This window comes from Lithobates pipiens, unplaced genomic scaffold (genome assembly GCF_037356315.1).
Source record: "Lithobates pipiens isolate NorthernLeopardFrog02 unplaced genomic scaffold, aLitPip1_a1.2 Scaffold_3, whole genome shotgun sequence".
NCBI classification, from domain to species: domain Eukaryota; kingdom Metazoa; phylum Chordata; class Amphibia; order Anura; family Ranidae; genus Lithobates; species Lithobates pipiens.
This window is the reverse complement of record NW_027507790.1, coordinates 43,254,489-43,266,854: the sequence shown is the minus strand read 5'-3', so window position 1 is coordinate 43,266,854 and position 12,366 is coordinate 43,254,489. Positions and strand designations below refer to the sequence as shown.

At 45.4% G+C, this 12,366-nt stretch overlaps 1 protein-coding gene across 1 annotated transcript; it reads left to right on the top strand.

The window, feature by feature from the left end:
- Window positions 1–3,076: 3,076 nt before the first annotated feature.
- On the top strand, window positions 3,077–11,462 carry LOC143940327 (D-dopachrome decarboxylase-B-like). Its single transcript, XM_077461573.1, has 3 exons — window positions 3,077–3,234; window positions 6,603–6,778; window positions 11,141–11,462. Exons 1-3 carry the CDS (start codon window positions 3,127–3,129, stop codon window positions 11,211–11,213), a joined length of 357 nt encoding a protein of 118 aa, XP_077317699.1. The 5' UTR covers window positions 3,077–3,126; the 3' UTR covers window positions 11,214–11,462.
- Window positions 11,463–12,366: the final 904 nt, after the last annotated feature.

Here is a 12,366-nt window from a genome sequence, read left to right as displayed (position 1 = left end):
CATGGGTTGGTCACATGGGTTGATGTCACATGGTAAGGGGGCGGGGTCACCATGTGACATCAACCCATGTGACCAACCCATGTGACATCAACCCATGTGACACCGCCCCATTGTCCCTATATAAGTGGCAGCGCAGGGCGGCTCTGGCATTCCGGCCGGAGAGAGCGTCGTGTCAACATCTCCTGGAGAAGAAGAAGAAGAAGAACGGAAGGCGGCGGCGGCGGCGGCGGCGGCAGAAGACCGGGCAGAAGAACCGAAGAGGGGACAAGACCCCCGAAGTCGGGAGAAGAGGCCGGCGGCGGGGAGGAAGAAAGCCGGACTCCTCCGCTAGTAAAAGAGCTACAAGAAGATAGCGGAGGAGTCCGGCGAGAAGACCCCCGAAGACGGAAGACCCCCGGAGCTGTGCAATAAAATATTTTTTCCCTGTGTTGTGTTTTTTTTTTTGTACTTTTTTTCCACAGGTGAATGGGTAGGGGTACATTGTACCCCATACTCATTCACATAGGGTGGGGGGCCGGTATCCGGGGGCCCCCTTATTAAAGGGGGCTCCCGGATTCCGATAAGCCCCCCGCCCGCAGACCCCGGCAACCAACGGCCAGGGTTGTCGGGAAGAGGCCCTTGTCCTCATCGACATGGGGACAAGGTGCTTTGGGGTGGGGGGGCCGCACGCCCCCCCTCCCCCAAGGCACCCCCCCATGTTGAGGGCACGCGGCCTGGTACGGCTCAGGAGGGGGGGGGGCCGCCCGCTCGTCCCCACCCCCTTTCCTGGCCGGCCGGGTAGCGTGCTCGGATAAGGGTCTGGTGTGGATCTGGGGGGGACCCCCATGCCGTTTTTTCGGCGTAGGGGGTTCCCCTTGGAATCCATACCAGACCTAAGGGCCTGGTATGCTCTCGGAGGGGGAACCCACGCCAAATTTTTTTCAGAAATTTGCCGTGGAGTTCCCCCTTGAGCTCATTCTCTGCTTGGCCTCGGCAAAAGTCGCCTGGCCTGGGGCGACTTGTAGGTCGTCCCAAGTCGGGCTTGAAGCCATCACAAGTCGTTTTGAAGTCGTCCCAAGTCGCGCTGTGATCTTAACTCAAGTCGTGTCCAAGTTGCCTGACTCAAGTCGCCTACAAGTCGTGTTGCCCCTGTGTGAATGGGCTCTTACTCTCACGTGGTGCCTCATGTAGGGAAAAGAAACAGGCAAGGCTCCTCCCACTGGCTCCTCTGGTCACGCAACTCGCAGGCCTTTTCCAGCTCCACCCACAGTATATGCACCAACAGTGGATGTCAATCATTTTTCACAGAAATGGCACAGTCCAAAAAGATGAACCCTCTACCATGTAGTTACCACATGTACAGCTCTCTTTTCCTTTCGTTGTGAGGGGTAAAACAGTGGTGGGGCGGCACAGTGGTATGGTAGCAGTAAATAGGGTCACTGGTTCGAAGCCCCACTGTAAATAGGGTAGCAGTAAATAGGGTCGCTGGTTCGAATCCCAACCACGACACTACCTGCATGGAGTTTACATGTTCTCCCTGTGCCTGCGTGGGTTTCCTCCGGGTACTGTGTTTTCCTCCCACACTCCAAAGACATGCAGGTAGGTTAATTGGCTTCTGCCCAAAATTGGCCCTGGTATATGAATGGGAACCTTGGATCGTGGGCTCCTTGAGGGTAGGGACCGATGTGAGTGTGCAACGTACAGGGATAGGGACAATTGTAGACACTTATTCAAGTTGAACTGGATGGACTGGTGTCTTTATTCAACCCTACTAACTATGTAACTATGTAAAGGAAATTCCCGGACGACGAGCCCCCACATGTAGCACTAACCCCTGAAGGAGCTGCTGGTTTTGTTTAGCTTACCGTTACCTTCTTGACCTTGTGTACGTCTAGGGGTTTCCCGAGGTAGATGGCCCAAAGAATTGCAGAAACTGACACTGGATCCACTTTTGGGATATTTGTTTCTAAAGGTAGACAAAACAGTCTCTAAATAAAGGGTAGAGGGTTAGGTAGGAAGTTCAGGTACTCTTGAAACTGCAAAAGATAGGAAGTCTTTCACTATAGAAATCCAGAGAATTACCGTTCACAACTGGATTCTCACAGCTATCGGATAGACCTCCTCTCACTAGGCCCAACACCCAATAGAGTGCTTGAATAGAGCAAAGTCTCTGCCACAGACTTGAATGTAGAACACTTGAACAAAGTCTCTGCCACAGACTTGAATGTAGAACACTTGAACAAAGTCTCCGCCACAGACTTGAATGTAACTGAGGGACGTAGACAAATTTAGAGCGCCATAATATGGTACCAGAATCTTGCAGCCGGTCTGGCGATACTGTATACATATAGATTCACTTAGTGTCCTTCAACTGAGCCTCCAGGCTCCTTCTGAGAAGCCAGCCTTATGCGTGGCATTCTCCCGAAGATTCCTCCCCTGGTTGCTTCTCCAGTTGCTGGGCCTCTCCACAGATGAGACGCCACCTTTGAATCCTCCTCTCAGTTACTTTGCCTGGGGCTAGCCAGCCCCAAGACTTGAAATTGGATGGATCCACACCCCAGGCCATAAGGGCCATGGGGGCTGGTCAGGAGGACCCGGACCAAGCAGACAGAAAGATCTTCTGGACCAGAACCCAGAAGCACGTGATATCAGTACCTTAAGTACTCTCTTCCAGAATGCACAGCAAGATGACACTCCCACTGGGCAGATTCTGAGAAAGAATGGCACAAAATACGCCCAGCCAAACTGCGTTCTCACACTTGCCAGTGGTGACAGCAACACTTGTGGCCAAGCAGAACCCAGTGCAATCCAGCCAGACTGGTACTGAAACCATAATTTGGTATAATTAACCCTAAAACCCTACTATGGTTTTAGGAAATGTAAAATAGAAAAAACACATAGCACGTGCTCTTCAGGAGCCGGTGCTACACATGTACTAGATTTCTGTAAGAAAGTATCATCTTTGAGCATGAGGTGGCAAATCTGCCTGTTTCTTTCTCCATTTTTGTGTGTGCCTGCACCTTTAAAAGGAAGAGTGTATCGCTTGAGAGGCGTAACAGAGCCCAACCAATCAGACACTTTCAGTCTGTACATTATGAATGCTGGTTCAGCTGCCATGCATATTCCTGAGTGCAGCAAAGAGGAGTCATGCCTTTCCTGGATCTGGACACCAATATTCCCCAGCAAGATATTGGTGATGACTTCACTGAAAAGTTGTGCTTGGCTGCAGCATCCATCCTCAGAAAACCTAAGGAAGTGAGTAGAGCAGCAGGCCAGTGTACTGATTGTATTGTCATTTATTGGATGAATGAGACATTCAGAAAATTGGATTGTCTATCAGGAACTGCTGACAGTTGCAATTTATTCATCATAAGCAGCAAGCTTTCAGATTTGGGTATCAGTGATTTATTTTATTTCAGCTGGAGATAGATAAGGACAACTGTCAGGTTTTTATTGCTGTATTTGTCCCTGATATGCCCCGTTGCGACCTCACAATTTGTAATCGCAGGCAGAATTGCAGCAATTTTGCCTGTGATTTTGAATTGCAGCAGAATGCATGATGTGCGTTAGTTTACAAGCATCCTGTAATGGCAACCCAAGCGTAATTGAATTGCGTGGCAAAACGTGAGTTTGAAAATTGCTGTAAACTTGTTGCCCAAAAAGGAGCAGGAGCTTCTTTTGGGTGACAAATGCACATAGGGCAGCCCATTGAAGTGAATACGCAAAATCATGTGAAAAGCACACAACAAAATTGAAAGTGGGCATGTTTGGTTTTTATTCTGCGATAAGTGAACAGGGCCTTAGGTAAATTTGCCCTACTTGTCCTATTCAGGCCCCTTTAACACAGGAGCCTCCGTCTTGTGGATTCTGCTTGCTCAGCGGGGGGGGGGGGGGGGATAATCTGCTGAGCAGGCAGGTGCTCCGCTGTGCAGAGTGGACACAGACACAGACCCGCTCTCCTCTATGTCGGTTTTTTTTTTCCATCTGATCTGCCAGATGAATGGAAAATTGGATCACCAACCATCCGGATTGTGCGGGCAGGATCAGATCGGATGGCGGCAGGTGTCAGCGGATCCGATCAGGTCCATCTGAAAAACTGACAGGAAGATCTGATCGGAAAGCCCCGTGTACAAGGACTCTAATACCCCATACACACGATCAGAAATTCTGCCAGCAAAAGTCGGATGTGAGCTTTTGGTCAGAAATTCCAACCATGTGTATGCTTCATCAGACTTTTGCTGGCAGAGTTCAAGCCAGCAAAAGATTGAGGGCAGTTTCTCTATTTTTTGGTCGGAAAAAGTCCCTATCCGGAAATATCCCTATCCGTTTGTCTGTATGCAATTCGGACGCGCAAAAAATCACGCATGCTCGGAAACAATTTGAAACATGCTCAGAAGCATTGAACTTCATTTTCTCGGCTCGTTGTAGTGTTGTATGTCACCGCGTTCTCCACGGTCGAAGGTTCACTTTTGAGTGAACGTGTGTGTATGCAAGGCAAACTTGAGTGGAATTCCATCGAAAAAAACATCCAAGATTTTTCTGACAGAATTTCTGATCGTATGTATGGGGCATTAGGGCTAGTTTACACTTGCTTTAAAACATGGCTTTGGACATGCTTTTTTAAAGCTCTCTGAGCAACATTCAAAGCCCCTGTCACTAAATAAAATGGTTAGCTTACAGTCCTGTTTACACTTTTCTTTTGCTTGTGGTTTTGGTGGAGCTTTGATGAGGCTTCAATGGGGCTTCAAGCAACGTTTGCCATAGACTTCTATGGAGGCTTTGAAGAAGCTTTGAAGATGCTTTGAAGCACCACTAAAGCTACATGGGGTATAATTTTTTTTTAAGCAAAGCCAAAGCAAAAGCGAGGTCGTCGGTGTATTGCATTAGGCTGTGCACCTTTAAGCTCAAACACATGCATGTGTATATACATTGACGTTGTCAGTAGAGCAGTGGACGGTGTCAGTTTTTTTCTTTTTTAGAATTAGTTTTATCTTTTATTATTATTTAAAAAAACAAAAAACTAATTAGAAACCCAGTCAGGGGGCTTTGCTGAAATATCAGGGGTTTAAACAGGGGAATCTGTGCCACGCAGGGTGATTAGGGTGTGCCCAAGCACACCTGGCACACCCAGTGCACACTCGTATGAGCAAGGTCTAAACAAGACTGTAATCTAACCATTTTATTTAGTGACAGGAGCTTTGAATAGTGTTCACAGAGCTTTAAGCGTGTCCGAAGCCTTGTTTTGAACCAAGTGTCAACTAGCCGTTAATGAGTGTTAAAGCCGAAGCAAGTGTAAATGAGCCCTTACTATTATCACTGAGCATGAAAGTGAAAAAGAAAATCCCCCAAATTTTGGGTTGTCACCAAAACAGGAACAAAGGGAAATTTTCCAATTGGGACTCTAGGGATTTCCTGTTTTTGCCATGGGGCAGGAAGTAAAGGTAAATCTCCCCAATTGAAAACAATGGCAAAATAACCTGAGAGGTGTTATAATGCCGCGTACACACGACCGGACTTTTCAACATCAAAAGTCTGACGGAATGATTCCTGCAGACCATTCGATCGTGTGTGGGCTGAAGCCGACTTTTGATTTGCAAAAGTCTGACAGACTTTAGAAATGGAACATGTTTCAAATTTTTCCTCGAGAACTCCGCCGGACCCAGTTCCTACCGAGAAATCCGCTCGTGTGTATGCTAGTCCGACGGACAAAAACCGACGCGAGGGCAGCTATTGGCTACTGGCTATGAACTTCCTTATTCTAGTTCAGTCGTACGTCATCACGTTCGAATCCGTCAGACTTTGGTGTGTGGCCAAGTCCGTTCATTCGGAAAGTCCGTCAGAACTCTGTCAGAACTCCGTCGAAAGTCTGTCGGACCTAATCCCTCGAAAAGTCCGGTCGTGTGTACGCGGCATTACCCTTCCCTACTCTATCCAGACAGAGTAAACCTGATACTTATTTTAGTGTTGATATTAGTAATGATTTTTTCTGGTTTCAAAGACATCTAATCATAAAAATAAGAAAAAAGTTTTTGAAATAGGACATAACCTTCTTTTTTATACTGTACTTAGGTTGCACTACCTACTGGTCAGTGATAGTGTGGAAATAATTTTCTTTGTTGAGTAATAAATGAGTTGGTAAAAGGTAACTGAAGAAAATCGATTGCAGTTGTGTAATTTCAAGACATGGATTGGAGTTTACTGTAATAGACCCAGGGACATTAATGGTAAAGGTCAGCCTTATCAGAATTAATGTAGAGTACACATGCTGGGTCAGGGATCCATTGAAGTTGTGTAAGGTCCCTTTGCTACAGTGAACAGCATTTCTGCCATATAGAATATATCCTTTGTTCTTAACTAAAGTATAATTGATACAAATGTTTACCTCTTGATGTGAACCCACATTTGCTTTAAAATATGCATAATTATTTTTATTTTCTTAGTCTGTAGTGCGGCCATACTGCTGTTTTTTTTAAATGGACACTAACAATTTTATTGCAATGGTTTTCCACTTGAGATAGCGATGGCAGCCCAGACTGGAGACTGAAATGACACAATTGCTAGATTGTTTCTGATTTTATGCAGTCCAACTTGTTTTCTTTTTTTTTTATTTCTTTTTTCCCTAGAGCGTGAATGTCACCGTCAGAGGCGGAGTCTCTTTGATAATTGCTGGCTCTCCATCACCAGGTGTCGAGCTGATAATCTCTTCCATTGGTATAGTGGGAACAGCAGAGGAGAATAAAGAGCACAGTTCAAAACTTTTTGCGTTTCTGACCAAAGAACTTGGCCTGACACCTGATAGGTAAAGTACCTGCTGAAAAACATATGTCTTCTGGTGAGGTCTCAGATTGAAGGGGTGGGAAGGAACTTTGCAATGGTTAAGCTGGGTACACTCGGGCCGAAAATGGTCTGTTTGGCAGGAACTGGTCAACTTTCCGCCCTTGTCTACAGCTTCTGTTGAATGAGCATGCTGGAAACAGTGCTGATACGTAGCACAATATCTCAGCGGAGAAGATCATCAGCACTAACATTGGATGGGTTAGTATGGCGATCTGTACCCCCTTTTGTTTTTTTGTTTTTTGTTTAGCCTGCTGGGTTGAACGAACAAAATAAAAGCGTAGTGTATATCCAACTTTATTAAACCCCAATCACATGAAATAATGCAAACCATTGAGGCTGTATTAAGATAAACCGCATTCTGCTACTGTTGGAAATGTTATATTTTAATTGTGAACTGAATGAAAGGAAGATTTTCTTACTTTTCTCCCAGAGATCAGGCATTGCAGCAAGTCACAAGGTGAGAGACTGCAGCATGGGCTTATCTGGATCAGACATTTGTAAATACAGCCAACTACTGCACCGGTGCCAGAATTCAAAGGACTGTCATGCCTCAACCAGCATTTCAGTCTATAAAGTAGAGGTTGACCCTAGCTCTAGGTTCACACCCATGCTTTTTGTGGCCTGTGTTTTCATGGGCACAGCAGCCCATTCGAATGAATGAGCTGTGTGCCTGTATTTCAGCAAACGCACTGAGGGCTAAGATGCATGGGGGGTGCAATTAAGAAGAAATGGCAGCCCCGCCCGTCTTTTAAGAACAGCACAATTCCCCCCCCCCCCCCAGCACAAGTCTGCTCCCCTTCCAAAGCAGCCCCCCAGAGCTTACACTGGGGTGACTCCCATTATTACATGTTACTACACAGGGGTGATCCCCGTTACTACCCAGGGGTCCCCTGTCCTCCAGGACTCATGGAGATCCACCTGGCACCAGGCTGATGAAAGTCCCAGGGATCTGGTGTGCTCCACCCACTGCCATCTCCCTCTGGTGATCAGTATGCTGTCACCAGCACTGCACGCTCCTATTCAGTCTCTGTATTGCAGCCAACATCTCCCCGCCGGCTGCAACACAGACAGGATCGTGGTGTATGCGATACCTCATACATGCCGCACAAACTGTGGGGCAGAGGCAGCCGTACTAGTGCACCTCCAAGCAGGGCTTTGCTTCTTTATGTTAGTCACTCCAGGAAGGAAAACAGCGAGCAGCACAGTAGGTGAGCTGCTGAATCTCCTGAGAATATTAGTCATGTGGATTTCACACTGCAGATAAAAAGCTTAGTGGCTGTAGGCATGGGGGTGACTAGACGCCATCACTCACAGGGTGCACTGCTGAATTCCAGGCAAAATGTACCGTATTTATCTGCGTTTAACACGCTCTTTTTTCCTTTTAAAACCAGGGGAAAATCGTGGGTGCGCGTTATACGTCGATCCCCTGCCGATTGTGAGCTTCTCGCTGGCTTTTGGCCGTTCTCGTGGCTTTCAGGGAAAGCCACAAGCCGCTAAGAATGGCCGATTGCGGCCGAAAATAGCCAAAAAACGGCAAGAACGGCCGAGAGCTACCGAGAGCTACCGAACGCCACTGCGATTCACAGGACACCCGCTCTGTATCCCTTTAAGCAGTTTGGAAGGATTGGAGATCTTGTGACCACGGTCACAGGATTGGAAGCATGACCCTCCAGATACAGATTTTTAGAGCTGTCTTCCACAGCTTGAACTTTGTAGTGGAACTGCTTAGTGAGCGCTCTTAGCACAAACATTGGCCATCCAGTGACACCCCACGCTTTTGTAACCGCACATATGTGTTGGGCAGTCATAAAGGCATTAAAGTAGAAGTTAAATTGGTTGTAAACCTCACACGTGAATTACGAACAAAGCATATCCCTCTATAGTATGTACTGGTTTCAATTAAGGGCACCAAGTTGCATTTCTGCCTGCTGCTTCATTCCTATGTTATCAGTATGAATCACTTCTGACAAGTTTTCCTAAGGCCAAGAGAAAAATGGTGACGGGAGGGAGCTCCAGATGATTGACAGCATCAGATTTGTTCCTGTGTGCTGCGTGAAGTGATGTGATGTGTCCTCACAGCTCTCCTCGATGAGCTCTGCAGAGTGTAATTTCAGCTCTCTGCCCTCTTTTTTTCCTGAACTCTCAGACAAGCTTTATAAATTCAGCACTTTGAACAGATGTAGAGAAGAGAAGACTTTAGAAAGACAGGTACAACTTATGTAGGAGGATTTGTTTCATCTCTGTGTATAACCTGAGGCCAGTCACTTCACTGGGTATGTGTAAGGGTTTACAACCACTTTAAGGCCCCATTCTCACACATCAGCATTTTGAAGCTTGATGTCATCCGGAAGGCCCGCCCCTTATGATGTCACAGTCTGGGGCATGATGGGCAGTGACATCATAAGGGGTGGGCCTCCGGTGACCCCATCCTATGCCAATATAAGTACTGGCACACCGCGCACCCAGCATTAGAGTGGGAGAGCGTCGAGTCAACATTGGAAGCAGAACAGAGGGAGAAGACAGCGGAGAAGACCCAGCAAAAGAGCGAGAAGATGGTGAAGAAGACCCAGCAGAGGCAGAAGACAGCAGACAGAGGGAGAAGAACCAGAGAGGGTTAGAAGACATCAGTGGAGAGCGGAGAAGACCTGGAGAGGGGAGAAGAGATCGGAAGAGACGACGGAGCTGCCTTAATAAATTACGTTAAAAATATGTGTAATGTGTTTTTTTTTTACTTTTTTTTTTTAACTTTTTTTTTTAAGGTTAATGGGTACAATGTACCCCATACTCATTCACATAGGGTGGGGGGCCGGGACCTGGGGGCCTCCTTGATTCCGATAAGCCTCCCACCCGCAGACCAAGACAACCAATGGACCATTATACTTTCAAGGCTGGGTTCACATTGATACGACACGACTGTTGTACAACTATCATCCTACTTTGCCCTGCTACATCGGTCCTACCTGGGTCCTACTTCCATCCGACTTGAATGAACAAGATAAGATTTTTCTCCGACTTTGAGATAGTAGACTTGTCCTTTGAACAATCAAAACAATCCCAGAGTGACATAAATTCTTTTTACTGCTGCTGTAATTACCATGTCGGATGTCACAAGCCGGATGGTTAGGTCAAGAATCCTACTTTGATCCGACTTCAGTGATATTCAGTGGTCTGACTTTAGCTCAAAGTAGACTTCTGTTGGACTAGTTAAGACAGCTCTCATAGGGAAACATTGATTTTCACACATCATGCGACATGAGCTCCTAATGTCAGAGCGTTTGGCCTACCACTGTGAACCCAGGCTAAGGCACCTTTCACACTACTGCGACTTCAAAGTCATGCAATTTCAGGGAATGCCTGTGTAACTGGCATCAAAGTCAGACCAAAGTAGTGCAGGGACTACTTCAGAATGACTTGAAGTCATACTAATATGAATAGTTGTCATTAGAAATCATGGGGAATGACTTGTCATGCTACTTTGCAGTCCCAAATCGTGGGACAAGTTGTACAGGTGTGAAAGGGGCCTAAGGCTCCTTTCACATGTGTGGAAAGTTCAGATCCACCTGTCAGTTTTTTCAGCTGGATCTGAACGGTCGTTCCATACATCTCTATGGAGCTACAGATGTCAGCGGTGATATGTCCGCTGACATCTGATCTGCCCCGATCCGATCCGCTCCGCAAAATCCAGACAGATGGATGTCCTATTTTCCATCTGTCTGGCGGATCCCCTCATAGAGGAGAGTGGTCCCTCTGACAGGTCTGTCCTTGCGCAGTGTGCAGAGACGGACTTGTCATCCGCCGGCTCAGCAGGGATCAATGGAGCAATCCCTGCTGAGCAAGCGGATGAGTGAATACGGATCTGCAGGTCTGAAAGGGGCCTTAAGGTTTTATCCTCCTGAATCTAATATTTTCTTTTCAGATAGACACTGGTTTGTTGAATCTACAGTACCTGTGAGCTTCTTATATCTCTGTGATGACAAAACATCCGCACATTAGTTAATGTCTCTGCCTCCACCTAGAAGACTATGATAAAGGCTGTCGCTTTTTCAGCAGAAGTTATTATTATTATTATACACAATTTATATAGCCGCAACAGATTGTGCAGTGCTTTACAAAATAAAGGGAAGCACAACACTTTCATCTGGTTTTGGAATGACTGACATAATTATATAGTGGTTATTTATTAATGTTCCAATGGCAAAAAGCATAAAATTTAAGTGCTATCTTTGAGTGGTGTTGTCTTCCAGATTCTGTACATTACTTAAATGATATTTGTGAAATGCCAACCATGTTCCCTAACATTTACTTTGGCCTTTTTTTCCTGTAGGATTCTGCTGCGCTTTCAACCTCTGGAGCCTTGGCAGATTGGGAAAGATGGAACCGTTATTACATATTTGTGATGTCTTACTAATATCGAAGAGTATACAGCCATTCAGGATGTTCTATTGGAAAGCATTTCAAGATATTCTTTATTTTAAATATACTATTCATGATCTTTACATAATGAAATTAGTTCCCTTCAGATTAGAGAACATCGGGACCAGAAGTTACAATATCTGTTTGTTGTGCTTTTTATGGCTACATGTTTGAGTCAATGAAGATTACACACTAACTGTATGCTATATATATTAATAAAGTATTACAACTGATGTTGCTCATGTGTTACATTAATTGTTGTACCTGCCTTATTATGTCCTTTATTTTCTTTCTCGTGCAAACTGCCTTACAGTTCTTACAGAAAAATAATTGTAAGAGCATTTGAAAATAATGGCAAAAAAAGTTATCCCTAACCAGAAATCATCTGTAAAGAAACAGAACTGAATCCCAAAAAGTTAGGCTTAATGTATCTACATCCATGCAAATTTTGATAGCGTGTTTTATTGAAGGGCACTTACCATGCAGGAATCATGACATGAAAACAACTAGTGAAATCCTAACCAGTTTCCTAGATTCTAAAGAATTTCTATGTACATGTGCCTTCATCAACTGTATTATGGACTGATCTCCACCAGGAATGAGCCCAAGATACCTGGGATCAAAGTGTGGATCCTGAATCTGGACCCCAATGAAGGCAATTTTAACCAAATCTTAGAAATCAGTAATGGCCATTTCCTGGGCTAATAGGCAATAGATTGCCAAACAAAAGGCATAGGGAGCAGAACCCCAGTGGTCTGGGTGACAAACATGTTTTACATTTATTATACTTCAGGTAAATTGGCTTTTCAGGCAGGTTAAAAAAAAAATCAATGCACATATTTTTGTTGAAAAAAATTTGCATTTATTTTTGCTTAAAAGGCATCTGTAAAGCATTGCACTCATGAGCAGTGGATCGCGGGTGTGACGTCAAGCTCTTGCTTACCCTCCCTCCAGCTTCATGCCTGTACCTCAGTTTTGGGCTTTCATTTAGAAAGCTGGAGGAAGAGTTGATGGAACTATGATTGAGCTGATCGTAGTCCATTGAGCAATACCAGCCATGATGTAAGATGAGACTTGTAGTTTATTCATTCACAGATCCCTAAATATAGATGTAATATGTTCTAAAGGTCAACTTGA

Excerpts from the sequence above, each read along its gene's own strand:
- LOC143940327 (XM_077461573.1), top strand. The coding sequence starts at position 3,127 with ATGCCTTTCCTGGATCTGGACACCAATATTCCCCAGCAAGATATTGGT. Across the intron at positions 3,235-6,602 it reads TCCTCAGAAAACCTAAGGAA|AGCGTGAATGTCACCGTCAG; the intron begins GTGAGTAGAGCA and ends TTTTTTCCCTAG. Across the intron at positions 6,779-11,140 it reads CTTGGCCTGACACCTGATAG|GATTCTGCTGCGCTTTCAAC; the intron begins GTAAAGTACCTG and ends TTTTTCCTGTAG.